General features: G+C 39.9%; 3 protein-coding genes and 1 long non-coding RNA gene across 4 annotated transcripts; 1 reads left to right on the forward strand and 3 right to left on the reverse strand.

Moving 5' to 3' along the window:
- Nucleotides 1-182: 182 nt before the first annotated feature.
- Nucleotides 183-3,522, reverse strand: LOC126803396 (geranylgeranyl transferase type-1 subunit beta). The gene is made up of 11 exons (XM_050531205.1): nt 3,270-3,522; nt 3,110-3,185; nt 2,949-3,010; nt 2,661-2,800; nt 2,500-2,555; nt 2,327-2,403; nt 2,130-2,175; nt 1,453-1,577; nt 1,165-1,232; nt 996-1,083; nt 183-528 (listed from the first exon to the last, which is right to left on the reverse strand). The coding sequence occupies exons 1-11, from the start codon at nt 3,429-3,431 to the stop codon at nt 379-381; spliced, it is 1,050 nt and encodes a 349-aa protein (XP_050387162.1). The 5' UTR covers nt 3,432-3,522; the 3' UTR covers nt 183-378.
- Nucleotides 3,523-3,633: 111 nt separating this feature from the next.
- LOC126803398 (uncharacterized) lies at nt 3,634-5,657 on the forward strand. The gene is made up of 6 exons (XR_007673119.1): nt 3,634-3,687; nt 3,809-3,870; nt 4,223-4,313; nt 4,463-4,550; nt 4,734-4,787; nt 5,226-5,657. It is a non-coding gene; the product is annotated as an uncharacterized LOC126803398 (long non-coding RNA).
- A 376-nt stretch (nt 5,658-6,033) lies between these two features.
- LOC126803395 (heat shock cognate 70 kDa protein 2-like) lies at nt 6,034-8,725 on the reverse strand. Its single transcript, XM_050531204.1, has 2 exons — nt 8,429-8,725; nt 6,034-7,782 (listed from the first exon to the last, which is right to left on the reverse strand). The coding sequence occupies exons 1-2, from the start codon at nt 8,646-8,648 to the stop codon at nt 6,047-6,049; spliced, it is 1,956 nt and encodes a 651-aa protein (XP_050387161.1). The 5' UTR covers nt 8,649-8,725; the 3' UTR covers nt 6,034-6,046.
- A 6,421-nt stretch (nt 8,726-15,146) lies between these two features.
- LOC126803880 (heat shock cognate 70 kDa protein 2-like) lies at nt 15,147-18,322 on the reverse strand. The gene is made up of 2 exons (XM_050531597.1): nt 18,001-18,322; nt 15,147-17,261 (listed from the first exon to the last, which is right to left on the reverse strand). The coding sequence occupies exons 1-2, from the start codon at nt 18,212-18,214 to the stop codon at nt 15,520-15,522; spliced, it is 1,956 nt and encodes a 651-aa protein (XP_050387554.1). The 5' UTR covers nt 18,215-18,322; the 3' UTR covers nt 15,147-15,519.
- Between the last annotated feature and the right edge of the window lie 510 nt (nt 18,323-18,832).

The following is an 18,832-nucleotide window of genomic DNA, read 5'->3' on the forward strand; positions in this document are numbered from 1 at the left end:
AATTGTTCTTACGTCTAAGGGAGGCATCTCAGCACTAATGCAAACCTGCAATGCAGCCAGTTTTTCACTTCAGATTACATTAACGATTTATAAAGCCAATTGCAGTACAGCAGTTTTATGCTCTGTGAGGAGAGAGAATCATGATGAACAGAGACAAAAAGAAGGCAACTCTCGCATCCAGGGAGAGGAGGTCATTCTTTCATAAATCTTAATCTTTATCCTTCCAAAAAATATATTTGCGGTAAGAATCTGTACTTTAAAATCGTTCTATAGTACATGAATATATATGTAGTTCCTGATAATTACTATGAACACAATTGAGTATGTGTTAAACACTCTGGTAAACATAGTGGCAATGCGACAACTATGAAGAATAAATTAGATTCCTGTGGCAGCAAGATCCTTCATTCCTAGCTCAACACAGAGTGAATTGACGCCAAGTTCTTCGAGAAGGCTGAATGCTGTAAACCCATAATACGAGTGATACAGATCTGGCAGGTCCTCTGGAAATTTGCTGAAGCCCCCATACTGTTGGAAACATATATATGAACATAGCTCAGAGAGTTTGCAAGCAATACTAGTATTAATCGTGGTAAAAAAAAAAATTCACAAACTTCCATATTATCACTGATTTGATCTAGTGGAGAGCTTAAATGCAAGTAAGCAAAGACTTGGCTTATTTATGAACTGTATAGGTCTGAATTTGCTCTTTTAGAACATGAAACCCTTTATATTCAGTGAATTTCTAGCAGTAATAATAGGTATGCAAGATGTATCAAATAAATGAAAAGCAACTGCCATCTTTTTATGACTTAAAGAATCCACAAGGGATGCCTCTATAATCAATAACCTCAGAATATCGTTTATATCATGCCTGAGAAAATAGCTCCCTTTTTTTTTTTCCCATATGTAAGTAATAACAAGGCAAATCTAAAAAAAAAGGTGCATTCTTCTATCATCACAGGTCAGTATGAGAAAAAGAGAAAGCAAAGCACCTCAGACTGACAAGTTATTAAAAATCCACGCAAAGCTTTCTGGTCAATTAATTTGTGCCCCCCTAAAATCTTCAAAACTGATGCAATCCTACACAAACATATATTCCTTGTCATGTTACAGAATTCCAGATATTCTATATATGAATCCACAAGATTTTCATCAACATACCAAAATGCATAACATGTGTCACTACGCTTGTTTGGTCTACCCTGGAATCCACCATCAGCTGCTTGCCTCTGCAGTAGCATACATGAATGATATGCGAGAAAAGGTAATAGGAACATAAAAGTTAAAGAAGGAGAATGCAAAAGTCAGGACCATTGCTTCCAGAATACATGAAGATTTTACAGCTTTTAACTATCCACATGCTTGTCAACTGTTCACTTGCCGGACTGCTAAAAGCATACAATCTCTAGGAAACAGATAATGCTAAAGAGATTAGGTGAGAAAATAAACCTGTAAGCACCAAACCAACAGCATAGGCACATTTACTATGGAGGATGACACCTCTTTGGAAAGTATATCCTCTTCAAGGAATCCCATCAACTGGAGAGATGTAATACCACAATAAATTGCACCACCTGTGCCACTCAAAAGATAATTATATCATTGGAGAAGATGCAGAGTTGAACTCTATGATCTAAAAAGAAGATAGCTAGTAATTTTCTTATTCTATTTGCTCTTTAGTAATTACTCATGGAGAAGGCACGAGCAAAAAACAAACCAACAAACAGCCAACTGAAAGGGACTGAAGGGTAACAGAAGCAGAAAGATATGGCTATTTTCTTGTCAACAGTGAACAAGCACAAGTAACTCATTACTGAAATCAGATGCAAACCAACATATTTATACTATAACTACTCCTGCAAAATATATTAAGTACATATAACTACAAAGAGAAGCCTAAGACTGTCTCAATAAAAACCGTTTTGAGAAACACTCAGTATGTCTAGGATTTCTGATTGCATTTTTGAACTATTCAACATGTCATAGTGATATCATCTTTAAGGACATGATATCAATATTACAAAACAAGTTTCCAGTACTTAATAAAATATCACATAATTCAACCGGACCACATGTACTATCTAATGAAAATAGTTAAGCATGTCATAATATATGTTTTAACCCACCGTGAGATTCTGCACCAGGAGTCAACCCAAATCCACCATCATATGACTGAAATATCAAGGTCAGATATGTATGAGAATCTACACATTCATAATTTTCATGTACTGATCATTTATTAAGTACAAGATATACAATGCAAAGAGGACGACAAAGTACTGATTAAAGCCAAAGTACCTAAGATCAAAGCGGCTAGACAGACCTGGCAATTTATGATGTACTCCTTGGCTTTCTCTTTGTCCATGCCACTCCAATCTCCCAACATATGACAAATTGCAGCTGGTACATAAACCAACTAAAATTCATACCACATTGTCAAAGCTAATGAATTCAACAGCATAAACAGTAAACTCATAACTGCCTTTACTCTCGTACCAGCACAATAAATGAATCGAAGATCAGTCTCCGCCCCTGTATGTATAGGCATAAAACTGCCACATTCAGTTGTAATAATCAGTAAATCAACCTCATAACACCCCGAAAGTAAAAAAAAAAAAAAGGTTCATCCAGCTATAAAACTACAACTTTCACCATACCTCCCATCAGGCTGTTGAAGGTTTCTCATCGACTTCAACAACAACTCCGAGTCGATACTAGACAAGTCATAGCCGATAATCTTCAGTATAGCTATTGCACAATACGTACTTGCCAAGTTACTGATACTCGAACCCAAACCCTGTCAAAAAAAGTAACCACAGTTTCAAAATCACAAACTCATACACACACACACACACATTTATAGCTTAACTAATCAAAACTCACTTAAACAACCAAAAATAACAAACAGATTAAGAATAGACTGTATAATAGTACAGAGTCTATACCACATTACTATCATCTTGAGAAAACTGAGAGCTTCTGGAACCATAAAAACCATAGAATTGCCCTGCACCATAATCAAAGACTCAATTTTTATTTTTTTTAATTCATCAAATCAACAAAATTAAAGCTCAAACTAATTTTAAAAGCTCAATTCAAATCATACCGTCGTTGACTTCGTCAACGTCTCTAGGGTGAGCTTGGAGCGACAGAACCCAATCCGCAACCGCATTCTTATCAATCTGAAACATTCCACAAATCCCAATCAGTCTTTAAAAAAATCAAAACTTGAATCCCAAAACGGCGTCGTAGTGACGATGACGTACGCAGTCGAGAGCTTGGAGGAGGTCGAGGCCGGAGACGACGAAGTAGGCGAGAGTGAGACGGTTGATCTCTTGGGTCTGGTACTGGTGCGGGAGGAACTGGTACATCATCTGCAGGTACGTCACGTGCTTCTCTCTCTCGAATGGGTGGTCGTCGGAATCCATCGCCGGAGATCGGAGAGATCCCAAAGTCGCGAGCTTTAGTTCACTCCTGGCCTTCGCTTTAACCAAAGCTTCCTCTTTTATTACGCAAACCAAGTGAAACGGTGCGTTTTGGGACGGCCCAAAACTTCACCAAAACGCACCGTTTTAGTCAAAAGGCCAAAACCCCCACAACCCTAAAACCCTGACCTGGTGTTCAGCAGAGCAACTGATGAAGACAAACAAGGCGACGGTGCTGACGTTTGCTGAGAAATGCAAGGTGACCCTGTTTTTGTTTTGTTTTGTGTTTTAGTTTTGTGGGTGTTTTAAGTTGTTGGTATTTGATTTGATTAGTTTTGGTGTTGGAAGAATGAGTTTGAGTTGGTTTGGGACTATGGCAGAGTATACTGTCTGCGAATTGGAAAGGGCAGCGTAATACCATCAAGGCTGATGCTAAAGGAAGGTACCCATTTGCTCAGATCTTTCAATTATGTTTAATTCTTAAGCTTGTGAAGTGATTAGTGAACATTTAGAAGAATCAATATTTGGGAGTATAGGATCAGTGTGCTAGGTTAGTTTAGCAAAGAACTTAATGCTTGGATAGAATTCAAATTGGAAACCAGGTGAGTCACAGATATACCATGTAGATAATAGCTTGGAGTTGGATTTTTATATTAATGAGACAAAAGGGTTTCAAAGTTTTGGTGTCTGCTTATTGTGTGGAGGTGTTTAGTAACAATTTGGTGTCTGTAATGGAAGGGACTGCTAGTTTCAGACGTTAACTCTTTGTTGTATTGTGTGTATGGTTGTGTTAGCAAGGAGGACATTTACACGTCGAAGATTAAGTACATATGCAAAAGAGGGAAGCCGTACATTTGGATACCTGAGAAGGAGTTGCATAATGTAGTGAGCTCATTTCATATTGTTTCAAGTGATTAGCTTTGCTTCTGATATCATTAATTGCTTAATTAAGTAATTTTGAGGTATCCACAAACAAAGATTGGATTATGTTGGCTATTTGTTCATATCCTGCTATTTGTTTTTTTGATGTGCAGAACTTAATTGTTGATGAACGCGGTTCTTTTTCTGTGGCTAGTCCTATTCCAGGTCCACTGGCAAGGTTTACTTAGATCAATAAATAAGGTAGAGTTGTATCCCTTCTCCAAAATTAGCTAGTTGAATGATACATGTTTTGTGCCTAATATTAGTCTAAAGGAACTTTTTTTTATACAGAATCATAGGTATTTTTGTTGGAATAAATATCAATCTTCAATGGTATCTTTTTCAACTAAAGCTACCTAATAGTTGTTTCTTCTAAACTTTCAGACACCAGATCGAGTTGCTTTGACTGGAGATGTTGTACCTTTAACCGATGGAAAGGTAACCTTATATTCTCAGAACCTCAACATTTGTACTCTTTTAGAAGAATACATGATAATTAATTCACACTTAGTTTTACTATTCATTTGATCCTGCAACTGATTGCTTTCCTAAAGAAATCAAATTCACTATTTAGCATCAGATGATTGCAAGCCTGTGTCAAATTGTTGCTGGTCCAGAATGTGTAGGACTGCTGGAAATAGAGAGCACCTGCAGATAGAACCTTGCACCTATTTGTATGTTTTATTTAAGGCATCATCACTATATGGACACTATTAAAGAAAATGAATGCCAATATTTACCTCATTAGATGTTGCATCTGACCTCAATAGAATCATATAAGCATGAGTAGGAAATTCAACTCTCAAATCTTGCAATTAGCTTAAAAGGATGGTTTAAATATATTCATTGACTAGGATGTTATTTTTCTTAATATAGGCTCTGTCTGCAACAGAAGTCCTTAAAGAAGGTATGGTAGCGGAACAGAATGCAATCAACTTCCAGTTATACAGTGTCAGGTGTATTAAGTTCTTCAGATCATAGTCGTACATCACGAAGTGAAAACCTTAAGGATCTCTTGGAAGGGGATGAAAAGTACAGAGTTTATAAATTCAACCAAAGGCAAGAACCGTGTACTTTGAATACAGCCTTTTATTATATAACATTGTTGATATATTTTAACATGGAGATTTCATCAAAATCATTGATATTATCATTTTAGGGGCTATATCAGAACTTAAATGAGTTTTGTCAAGAGCTGGAGTAATGTCAGTGTGTCAACTCTCTTACAAACAGTCTATACTGTTCAGTTCTTGCATGTACATTGGTGGAAATGGAAGCACTCATGAAATCAATGAAGATATGGGTAGATCCAAAGCAGATCCGTTAGGTGAAATATCAACCTCACTCTTGCATAACTTGAGATTTAGCAATGCAAACAATTGCACCCTTTAGCAGCCTCAGGCAAACCACACTGAACCTTCAACAGTTTAACTTTTGATCAGCTACTTAAGCTTCTTTTTTTTTTGGTGACAGATTAGCTACTTAGCTAGGAGGCCTATATGGGAATAAAAATGCATCAAACTACAACATATTGGACAGCTAGGTTTCGCCGGCAAACATAAGTAGCAACTTAGAAATCATAAATATCATGGCAAAAGACACTGTTCAAAGTACCATAGCTAGGGAAATTATACTGACCACTGCAGCAAAATCCTAAATACAACCGGTTTTCCAGAACATAACAGAACGAAAACAACTTAGTCGACTTCTTCAATCTTAGGACCAGCACCACTTCCACTGGAAGGAGGAACATCAGCATCTGCTCCACCAGCCATGTCAGGAGCAGCACCACCCTGGTACATCTTGGCAATGATAGGGTTGCAAAGACTCTCGAGCTCCTTCATCTTGTCCTCGAACTCATCAGCCTCTGCTAGCTGATTATTATCGAGCCACTGAATGGCCTGCTCAATTGCATCTTCAATCTTCTTTTTATCAGCTGGATCAATCTTTGACGCAATCTTGTCATCTTTGATGGTGTTCCTCATGTTGTAAGAGTAGTTCTCAAGAGCATTCTTAGCCTCGACCTTCTTCTTGTGCTCCTCGTCTTCTGATTTGTACTTCTCAGCCTCTTGGACCATCTTCTCAATATCCTCCTTGGACAGCCTTCCTTTGTCATTGGTAATAGTAATCTTGTTCTTCTGCCCTGTGGTCTTATCCTCAGCGGACACATTGAGAATGCCATTGGCATCGATGTCAAAGCAAACAGTAATCTGAGGAACTCCTCTAGGAGCTGGAGGAATGCCAGAAAGCTCAAACTTACCGAGCAAATTGTTGTCACGAGTCCTTGTCCGCTCACCCTCGTACACCTGGATCAAGACACCAGGCTGGTTATCTGAATAAGTAGAGAACACTTGCTCTTTCTTGGTTGGAATGGTTGTATTCCTGGGAATCAACACAGTCATCACACCTCCAGCTGTTTCCAAACCCAAGGAAAGGGGAGTCACATCAAGAAGTAATAGGTCCTGCACCTTCTCATTACCTTCACCACTCAATATAGCAGCCTGCACAGCAGCTCCATAAGCAACAGCTTCGTCGGGGTTAATGCTTTTGCAGAGTTCTTTTCCATTGAAGAAGTCTTGCAACAACTGCTGGACTTTGGGAATTCTAGTAGAACCACCCACAAGGACAACATCGTGGACAGTACTCTTGTCCATCTTTGCATCTCTCAGACACTTCTCCACAGGCTCCATACACTTCCGAAACAGATCCATGTTAAGCTCTTCAAATCTAGCCCGAGTAATGGTGGAGTAGAAGTCGATACCCTCAAACAGGGAGTCAATCTCAATGGTAGTCTGAGCAGTGGATGAGAGAGTCCTCTTTGCTCTTTCACATGATGTCCTCAACCTCCTAAGAGCTCTTGGATTCCCACTGATGTCCTTTTTGTTCTTCCTCTTGAACTCTTGAACAAAGTGGTTCACCATTCTATTATCAAAATCCTCTCCACCCAAATGAGTGTCTCCGGCAGTAGACTTCACCTCAAAGATCCCTTCTTCAATGGTAAGTAGGGACACATCAAAAGTACCTCCACCAAGATCGAAAATCAACACATTCTTCTCCCCAACACTGGTTGCCTTCTTGTCAAGACCATATGCAATGGCTGCAGCCGTAGGCTCGTTGATGATTCGCATTACATTAAGGCCGGCAATGACCCCAGCATCCTTTGTAGCCTGTCTCTGAGAGTCATTGAAGTAAGCAGGCACAGTCACAACTGCATTCTTGATTGTTGAGCCGAGATAAGCTTCTGCAATCTCCCTCATCTTAATGAGAACCATAGACGAAATCTCTTCCGCAGCAAACTGTTTGTCCTCTGCTTTATAACTAACACCAATTATTGGTTTGTCACTAGGGCCAGCAATGACCTTGAAAGGCCATAGCTTCATGTCACCCTGAACAGTGGAGTCGCTAAACCTCCTACCAATCAATCTCTTAGCATCTGTGAATATAACCAAAACCATTTAAATACAATCCATAAAATGAACAAGCCAGAACACTGACAATATCCTCATAACAACACATTTAGCCACAGTTAACTTACCACACTGAACAGTTCCAGATAAAATAACTGCCTCTGTTTCTAAACCTTCTTGTTTCTTATAAGACGTAACCATCACAACTACAAATTTTATCATTAACAATGTCGAATTCATTATATTCGAAATTGAATCTGGTAAATTAAAAAAAAAACTATGGTTCAATGACATCAAATTATCGAGCTAGCGTAGATAAATCATTCATCACAAGCCTATTTGTTTGTTGAGCACTGAGATAAATCACTTTGTTTTGGAAAAATCAGTGTAATATAATCCATCTCAAATTCTCCATAAATAAAACTATATATTCAAAAAATTTCTAATACATGTTTAGCATCAAATTAACAGGAAAACAAGGTATTCAAGCATTAAAATCTTCAAAACGCTAAAATTTGTGTATGGAAACTACTGAATTATCGAAATGTGCACAGATTATTGACACATTGAACCGAATCATAACATCAAATCACAATGTATAGCAGCAAATACCAGAACTCAACAAAAAATCGTATATCTTTTAAATGAAACAGAGAGATTTCGAAATGTTACCGAAGACGGTGTTGATAGGGTTCATGGCGACCTGGTTCTTAGCTGCGTCGCCGATCAAACGCTCGGTGTCAGTGAACGCCACATAAGACGGCGTCGTTCGGTTCCCCTGATCGTTAGCTATGATCTCAACACGGTCATGCTGCCACACTCCAACGCAAGAGTAGGTGGTGCCGAGGTCGATTCCGATCGCCGGTCCCTCTCCCTCTCCTTTTCCGGCCATTGCGTACAGATCAAGCTCTGAAAGAGTGAATCACAGAGATAATGTGATTAGGGTAATAGTGTGTGTCACTTGTCACAGGCTCAGAGGCGCTTGAGTCTTTTATATAGTTAGGGCGGGTCTAGAATGTTCGTAATGCTATTTCTAGGGGAGAGAGTGGAGTGTGTGTTACACTATATAGAATTCTGGTTTGATCAGAGGCGTCTGATTCCGATATCAAACGGTGGTCATTTGATGAGTTTGTTTCAGTTTTTATGATCGTTTACCAAGTCCAGTCTACAACTCTACGCTCTCCACTCTTCGAAGATATTCTGTTTTTGTTTTTTTGGGTTAAATGTTGTTCCAAATATAAGGTCATATTGGTTTGATGACGAGATCATAATTGGTGATGAAAGATATTACCAATAATTGTCATAAACAGTCTGGTCATATGAGACATAGTTTTTGTTAGCGTGATTAACGGCAGAAATCACGAACGTGATTTGTGGAATTTGTAACTTAGAACAAATCATGATGTAATTAAGCAAGAAATTAATACAAGTTCATACCTTTTCAGTTGGTATCAGAGCCGAGTCTCTGTTTTATTTTCTGGGTTTTTTGGTTGCCGCCTTCTGTCTTGCCGCCGCCGACGCCACCATGGAAGCACAGAGGCGACCGCTCCAACCACCCAACAATGGTCTCTCTCTCTCTCCAGTGCTCTCTCTGCCCGGTCTGGTCGCGCTCCACCTCCGAGACGCTGGTCTGGTCGCGCTCCACCGCCGAGACACTCTCCTCCTCTCCTCCTCTCGAAGTCCTCCTTTTTCAAGAAATTTCGGCGAAATTTATGCCCCGTATTCAACCCGACCGGCCCGCTCTCGAAACGACCCGGTCCGCGTTCGACCCGACCCAGTCCGACCCAAATTCTGTGGTCTTGGTTGTCAGTGTAGGTGCACCGACAGTGCAGGTGCATCCAAGATAGGTTCAAAACCATTTTTTTGTGTGTTTCCGCTGCATCAATCCTGATTTTTTCAATTTTTCAATGGGTTCTGGAGACGACACATAAAGTTCTCAGATCAATAACGTTCCACAATTTGAAGTATCTGTCAAGAATTCTGAAAGTGGTTCTTTTGGGGCGCCAAACTCAACGAAACCAATTTCCGTAAATGGAAGAGAATTATGGCCGCTCATCTTTGAGGCATGCACAAGATGAGGCATGTAACCGGAGTAACTACGACTCCTAGTAAAGATGATATTGTTGCCTACACTAAGTGGGACGGCGATGATGGTCTTGTCATGTCAGTCTTGTGGAAAACTATGAATGACGAGATCGTTGATCTGGTCGAGGCATGTACCACTACGCAGGCAATATGGCAAACACTAGAAGGCTTATATACTAATGACTCTGATTTCATACAGGTTCATGAGTTAATGTGCACATCTTTGGCAATGCAACAGAATGGGCAACCAGTGGCGCAATATTTTATCAAACTGAAAAATATTTGGGCTGAGATTGATATGAAACGTCCTTGTATGATCAAGCATCAGAAGGATATTATTTGGTACCAAAAATAGAAGGAGCTTGAGCGAGTTCACCATTTCCTGAGAGCTCTTGATGCCAAGCACAACAGTGCGAAATGAGAATTGCTCAGAAAGATCGAACCCCCTAAGCTAATCATTGTTTTCACATATATCCGTAAGGATGAGTCTCAGTAGGAGAGTCTTCATCATGCGCAAGTTGTAGTTTCTGGCCTTACCGTTCATGCTAGATCTCCAGCACCATTCCTTCCGCTAGCCACTTCGGCTCCACTTCATCAGCAAGGCCCACCACCAGGCTTCGGAAATCAACCCCGGTCTCCTTGCTCTTATTGTCATGATACTAACCATACTCGTGCAACATGTTGGAAGTTGTATCTACACCTTAGGCCTAAAATGCCTAATTATCGTCCCAAGGCGAAAGCAGCTGTTCAATTCATCCCGGAACCTGATATTTATGGTGTAGTTGGACATGATCATCATACAACAGGAGGAGAAACATATACCGCATCCATAGCTGGTCGTGGTAAAATTGGTATGGCTTACATATTTATAACTTTGTTGGTTTTGATACATGAATTATTGATTATGGTGCATCTGATCATATGACTTATGACAAATCTTATTTTACCATATTGTCTCCTCCACCAGTACCATATGTTACTAATGCTAATGGTGAGGCATTCCCTGTGTTAGGGACATGATCAGTTGGTATTACTCCCACAATAGAGCTTCACAATGTGCTATATGTACCTACTTTATCTCATCATTTGCTCTTTGTCCCACAATTGAACACTGGCGCTAAATGTTATGTGACATTTTTTCCTATGTATATGATATTTCAAGATCTTCTCACCGGGGAGTTCATTGGTCGGGGGTATCTGAGGGGCAGGTTGTTTCATCTGGATCAGACATATGCGGGGGAGAAACCAATGACACAGTCTCGAACCGCTTTAATCTCCATTTCTGACAAGCTAAGTGAAGTTTGGTTATAGCATCGTCGCTTAGGGCATCCATCTTTTAGTATTATGAAAAAAAATACATGCCTACTTTGTTTTTTAATGTGGATGAGTATTCTTTACGTTGTGAGACATGTGTTTTGGGCAAGAATCATCAGTCTACTTATTCCCCTAGTACTTCTAATAAAAGTACTATTCCTTTTGAATTAATTCATTCTGATGTTTGGGGACCCTCCAAAGAGTCTACTATGTCTGGAATGCGGTATTATGTGTCCTTTATTGATGATTGCACATGCCTTTCATGAATTGTTCTTCTTAAAACCAAAGATGAGGTTTTTTCAGCTTTTAAAGCCTTTTATACCACTGTCCAAACCCAATATAATGCCAAAATTAGAGTTTTTCATTCTGATAATGGGGGGGGGGGAATATGTGAATCATGTCTTTCAAGCGTTTTGTTACCACACACGGAATTGTTCATCAAACAACATGTCCTTATACACCTGAGCATAATGGCGTTTCTGAAAGGAAAAATCATCATTGTATTCTTTTTAGTGCCCATATGCCTAAATACCTTTGGGGTGATGCTGTCATAACTTCCGCACACCTCATTAATCGTCTTCCATCTCGTGTCCTTCAGGGAAAAGTTCCATATGAGGTTCTTGCATCTCATGTCTCATTACCCTCTTTCCTTACTCTTCATGCTCGTGTTTTCGGTTGTGTTGCTTTTGTCCATCTTCCACAACATCAGAGATCTAAGTTGAATGTCCGAGCAGTTAAATGTGTGTTTGTTGGATATGGAGGACATCAGAAAGGGTACCGGTGCTATCATCCACCTACCATAAAGTATTATGTCACTATGGATGTTACCTTTTTTTAGGACATGAGTTATTTTACCTCTTCTGATACTGCTCTTCAGGGGGAGAATTCATATTTTGAAGAGTTGTATCATGAAGAGGGGGAGACAAGTGAGCCAGTACATATGGTGACAGGTGCCGTTGAGATTACCAATGTATCATCTACACAAGCACCACCGGATGATTCCGGTATAGTAACTCCAGAGATTTAGGACCCAGAAGATGACAACACAATTGCCCCTCATGTCTCATGTATTGTTGTTTATCCACCTAACCAATGCTCTCCTAGTGCAGAAGATCACTCATATGAGTTTAGTCATTCTATTGGGACTAATACTAGTGAGGCTCATAGTAGACAATATGTCTTGCCAAATAGGTCTACTCGGGGTCAGCCAACAAAAAAATATGAACCTACCCTTCAGGCTAAAGCAAAGTATCCAGTGGAAAATTTTATATCTATCAAAAGATTGTTTAAGTCATATGAGTCATTTGTGAATCAAATATCTACTGTATCAATACCTAACAAAGTGCATGATGCATTGGGAGATCCAAAATGGAGGAAAGCAATGGAAGAAGAGATTGAAGCATTACAAAATAACGATACTTGGAAGCTTGTATCTCCACCACATGGCAAGAAAGTTGTAGGTTGTCGTTGAATGTTTACAGTGAAGCATAATCCAGATGGGTTAGTGAGCCGGTATAAAGCACGCTTAGTAGCAAAGGGGTTTACCCAGACATATTGCATAGACTATGATGAGACATTTGCACTTGTTGCAAAGATAAATACTATTCGGGTATTGTTCTATTTTGCTGCTAACTTAAACTGGCCACTTAGACAGTTTGATGTTAAGAATGCATTCCTTCATGGAGAACTAACAGAGGAAGTGTACATGGATCTTCCGCCTGGATATGTGGTCGCTTCTCCAACTACCTATGTATGTAGATTGAGAAAGTCTTTGTATGGTCTTAAACAGTCACCTCGTGCTTGGTTTGGAAGATTCTCACAATTCATGAGGAAAATTGGCTACAAACAGAGTAATTCAGACCACACGTTATTTCTCAAACATCAACAAGAGAAGGTAACATCCCTAATTATATATGTTGATGATATGGTAGTTACTGGGAATGATACTGTTGAGGTGGATAGATTGCAGAAACAGCTTGCCACTGAGTTTGAGATGAAGGACCTAGGTACACTCAAGTACTTCTTAGGCATTGAAGTAACCCGGGGAAGTGAAGGTATCTATCTGTGTCAGAGGAATTACATTCTTGATCTACTAACAGAGACATGTATGTTGGACTACACTCCCATTGATACTCCTATTGAGCAGAACCATCGATTAGCAGAGTATCTAGATCAAGTGCCTACTGAAAAACCTCGTTATCAGAAGTTAGTTGGACGCCTAATTTATTTATCACATACCAGACCAGATGTTGCGTATGCAGTAAGTGTAGTGAGTTAGTTCATGCATAATCCCATTGTGGACCACATGAATTTTGTTGTAAGGATTTTGAGGTACTTGAAGTCAGCTCCAAGTAGAGGAGTAATGTTCTCTAATCACAATAATATCTTTGAGGTTTGTGGCTTCATAGATGCAAACTGGGCTGAAAATATTATAGATCAGAGATCCACATCATGGTACTTTACCTTTGTTGGAGGTAATCTTGTTAGATGGAATAGTAAGAAATAAAAAGTGGTAGCTCGATCTAGTGCTGAAGCATAATACAAAGGTATTGCTCAGGGAGTGTGTGAATTGTTATGGCTTAGAAATTTGCTACAAGACTTGGGTATTAAGCGAAGTGTGCTATGAAGCTGTACTGTGACAACAAGTCAGCTATTGATATCTCACAGAATCATGTGCAACATGATCGTACAAAACATGTGGAGGTTGATCGTCACTTTATAAAAGAAAAGCTAGACGCAAATATCATTAGTTTTTCTCTTGTTCCTACAGAAGAGCAACTTGCTGATATGCTCACAAAATGAGTGTCTAAGAATGCCTTTTATGACTCACTTAGCAATTTGGACATGGTTGATGTGTATGCGCCAACTTGAAGAGGAGTGTTAGCGTGATTTACGGCAGAAATCACGAATGTGATTTGTGGGATTTGTGAAATGTGTATTAGATTATATATAGAACAGATCATGATGTAATTAAGCAAGAAATTAATACAAGTTCATACATTTTCAGTGTTTTCTCGATGAAATATTAGGAACATAGTATGGAAACATAAAAATTATTTTGCCTACAAATCTTAATGGCATCATACAACACTACTGTAATGTACAAGGTCACACCAGGTAGAACCAATTTTCTGGATATGCGCTGCACTGTCAATTCCAGTGTGTCATTTTTAGCCCGATAAACAAAACTAAAATGTTATTAATTCTAGTTGACCTGTTTCAGAAATCAGAAAAAGGAAAATGGTGTTTGGTACTCTCACGGGATAAAACTATCATACAACTCATCAAAAATCAGATATTACAACAAAAATGAGGACTTACACTTAACACAAAGATAAGTATGAGGGTTTACAGAGTGTTACTCCCATCAGTCCCATGTTGCTATCAAGAAGACACGAACTTTGCACAGTCCGTCGCAAAGATCAGATGCAGGGAGATGACTCCTCTTTTATTGCTTTCAGGTTGAAAGATTGGTGAATGATCCTCATGATTGTAGGGTGCTAATGACAATTTAGTGCAGAAGTTAAAATTGTCTGTTATCTAGCTAAGAAAGATTTTGAGCATAAGAAGCATTTCACTATCACATTAAAGTGTTGTTTAGTCAATTGAAGCTCTCAACTTCTATGTGCCACCAATAACACAAATATGAGCAACAGAGGTCAATTTAAAAAAAAAACAACAGTGATTAGTGAACCATGGAACTAATGAAACTGTATTTGGTAGATCAGGGCTCCAAAGAGCCAAAATTGATTTGCAATTAGTACTATATTTTTGAATGGTTGAATGGTATTAGTATGTTGCTGCTTACTGCGTTTTGGGTAGAATTAAAACCATATCATACCCTGACTGATATATTTAACTACCGCCTGCGAGTAATATGGGCATTCAGAAGTGAATCAGTCAAAAACCCATCCCGTAACGTTCCATACCTGAAGCTGTTAAAGAAAGAATTATATTGCCAAGACTTGCATCTAACTTAACACAACAGAGAAGTCCAATGACAGCTAGTGAAATGTTATCCATTTCATGCTTGCAATGTTGCATAGATAATTCTGAAACCACCTCATTAAGGAAATCCTAAATTCAAAACGAGTTTACAACTTCCAGAGCTACTGAACAGAACAATCACACTAACCAACTCAAGGAAACGCAAAGCCTTGAAATTATCAGGAGCACAAAGCCTGGACGTGATTGGCAAATTGTCACTGTGAATAGCAGACATATTAGATTTCGTAAACGATACCCGTGTTTCAGACTTTAAACTAAATCATACATCAACACAGCCGATCAAAACTACCTAATCAGAGCCCACAACACCAAAGTACCTCCCCATCCCACAGTAGAAAGAACAACAATGGGATTACTTAATCGACTTCCTCAATCTTGGGGCCAGCACCGCTGCTACTTGCAGAAGGAACATCCTCATCCATGCCTCCACCCATACCCATGTCCGGAGCAGCACCGCCCTGATACATCTTGGCAATGATGGGATTGCAGATGCCTTCGAGCTCCTTGACCTTGTCATCATATTCCTCAGCTTCAGCAAGCTGGTTACCATCCAGCCATTGAATGGCTTGTTCAATGGCATCTTCAATCTTCTTCATGTCAGCCGCATCAAGCTTAGAAGCTATCTTCTCGTCTTTGATTGTGTTCCGCATGTTATAGGCATAGTTCTCTAAGGCATTCTTTGATTCCACCTTCTTCTTGAGCTCCTCATCTTCTGACTTGTACTTCTCAGCTTCTTGGACCATTTTCTCAATCTCCTCCTTTGACAGCCTTCCCTTGTCATTAGTAATTGTAATCTTGTTCTTCTGGCCTGTTGTCTTGTCCTCTGCGGAGACATTGAGAATCCCATTGGCGTCAATGTCGAAGCATACAGTGATCTGAGGTACTCCCCTTGGTGCTGGTGGGATGCCTGAAAGCTCAAATTTGCCCAACAAGTTGTTATCACGAGTCCTTGCCCTTTCACCCTCAAAGACCTGGATCAAAACACCGGGCTGATTGTCTGAGTAAGTAGAGAACACCTGCTCCTTCTTGGTTGGAATTGTTGTGTTCCTGGGAATCAACACCGTCATGACACCCCCGGCTGTTTCCAAACCTAAGGACAAGGGAGTCACATCAAGAAGCAGTAGGTCCTGAACCTTTTCATTGCCCTCACCACTGAGAATAGCAGCCTGAACAGAAGCTCCATAAGCAACAGCCTCATCGGGGTTAATGCTTTTGCAAAGTTCCTTCCCGTTGAAGAAGTCCTGCAACAACTGCTGAACTTTGGGGATCCTAGTAGAACCGCCAACTAGAACCACGTCATGGACAGTACTCTTGTCCATCTTAGCATCTCTCAAGCACTTCTCAACAGGCTCCATACACTTCCTGAACAAGTCCATGTTCAGCTCCTCAAACCTAGCACGGGTAATGGTCGAATAGAAGTCAATACCCTCAAACAGGGAGTCAATCTCAATGGTAGTCTGAGCAGTAGACGAGAGAGTCCGCTTCGCCCTCTCACAAGCTGTCCTCAACCTCCTAAGAGCTCTTGGGTTGCCGCTGATGTCTTTCTTGTTCTTCCTCTTAAACTCCTGGACAAAGTGATTCACCATCCTGTTGTCAAAGTCCTCACCACCCAAATGGGTGTCTCCGGCAGTAGCCTTCACTTCGAAAATCCCTTCCTCAATTGTAAGCAGAGAAACATCAAAAGTACCTCCACCAAGATCAAAAATCAACACATTCTTCTCACCAACACTGGTTGCCTTCTTGTCAAGACCATATGCAATGGCAGCAGCAGTAGGCTCATTAATAATACGAAGCACATTAAGCCCGGCAATAACCCCAGCATCCTTGGTAGCCTGTCTCTGGGAGTCGTTAAAGTAAGCAGGCACAGTCACAACAGCGTTCTTCACTGTTGAACCCAGATAAGCTTCTGCAATCTCTCTCATCTTGACTAAAACCATGGACGAGATCTCTTCTGCCGCGAACTGCTTCTCTTCACCCTTGTAGCTAACATTGATCATGGGCTTGTCACCAGGGCCGGCAACAACCTTGAAAGGCCATAGCTTCATGTCTCCCTGAACAGAGGCATCACTATACCTCCTACCAATAAGTCGCTTTGCATCTGCATATCATAACAAACCCCATTTAGAACAGAATTCACACATAATCAAACAATTGGTAGTCAACAAACTTACAAAACAATACAGAATTCAACTCAACATAATAAACCTGATCCACAACAGAGAGATACTGCCACTCTTACTAACAGAGCCTATTATCACACATAAAAACTGAATAAAAAAATTCTGAACAGATCAGACACTGGGACTATAAGCCTAATCAAGAACCTAACTTAATCACAACAGCAAATTTAATCAAAACAAACAAGAGTGTTAAATTTAATCATAACCGAAATCAAACAGTCTAATATATTCTATTACAAAACTCTGGCCCATTGCTTAAATTCCAGTGAATCGCCATCAGAATACTAGCGTACTAAATCGAATAACCACAAGATCAACTCTTTTGTTCAATTTAAGCATCAAGAACCTCAACAATAAACTATTGTTTAACCTTGGGTAGTCAAAATTGCTGCAGCAATTCCACCAGACTAGCAGATCAAACAGCCTATACATATACAATTAACTAACCAATCCGGACAACACTTTAAGTACAACACAAAATGTTTTGTTCAATTTATACATTAGAGACCTCAACAATCTACAGCAGTAAATTAGCAAAGTAAAAAAAATCTACAGTAATTAACCAAACAAACAACCAACCAACTCAATCACACACCGAAGTCACAACAATTAGAGCTCAAATCTTGAATTAGAGAAACAAAGATTCCAAAATCTTACCGAAAACAGTGTTTACCGGGTTCATAGCGACCTGGTTCTTGGCGGCGTCACCGATCAACCGCTCGGTGTCAGTAAACGCCACATACGACGGCGTCGTTCTGTTCCCTTGGTCGTTTGCGATGATCTCGACACGGTCGTGCTGCCAAACTCCGACGCAGCTGTAGGTCGTTCCCAGATCGATTCCGATCGCCGGTCCCTCTCCTTTTCCGGCCATTGTAATTCAATTCAACAACTCAAGAATAAAAAAAAATCCCAGAGAAATAAGAAAAGCTTGGATTTAGGATTGTAGAGAATCTAGGGTGTTTGAATTGCGGAGATTTCTGATTAATTTGCTGGCGTGAGAGAATTTAGGGGTTGGCTTTTATAGGGGGAGTTGGGGTGGCTGTCTAGAATGTTCGCACATAGGATCTTTTTGGAGGGAGTGTCTCTAGAATGTTCTGGGTTCAATGAGGACCGTTCGTTTTGATGATGTGGACGGTGACGAATTTGTTTTCTTATTGGTGGGGGTGTTTTCCTGAATTTGTAACCTTTCCCAATTCCCACGTTGCCCGACGCGGTCACGTTTGACTCGGAAGAGTCTTTTCTCATTGGTTTTGGGCTTGTTAAAATGTAGTAGAAATATAGGCCCACTCAGATTTTGGTGTTTTTTTTTTTCTGTGGCAATGTGGTGGTATGCAACAATAGTTCGCCTCTGGGTAAAGATGCAAGCTATAATGGCCTGAATTTGCTCGCCAGCTTATACTATCGGTCGCCGGAGTTTGTATACGCCATGGAGTAGTAGTTTTAACATAGATGAAGTAAATATTGGTCAATAGCACATCCAGACGAGATT

The sequence above is a fragment of the Argentina anserina genome, chromosome 7 (assembly GCF_933775445.1).
Source record: "Argentina anserina chromosome 7, drPotAnse1.1, whole genome shotgun sequence".
NCBI lineage: Eukaryota > Viridiplantae > Streptophyta > Magnoliopsida > Rosales > Rosaceae > Argentina > Argentina anserina.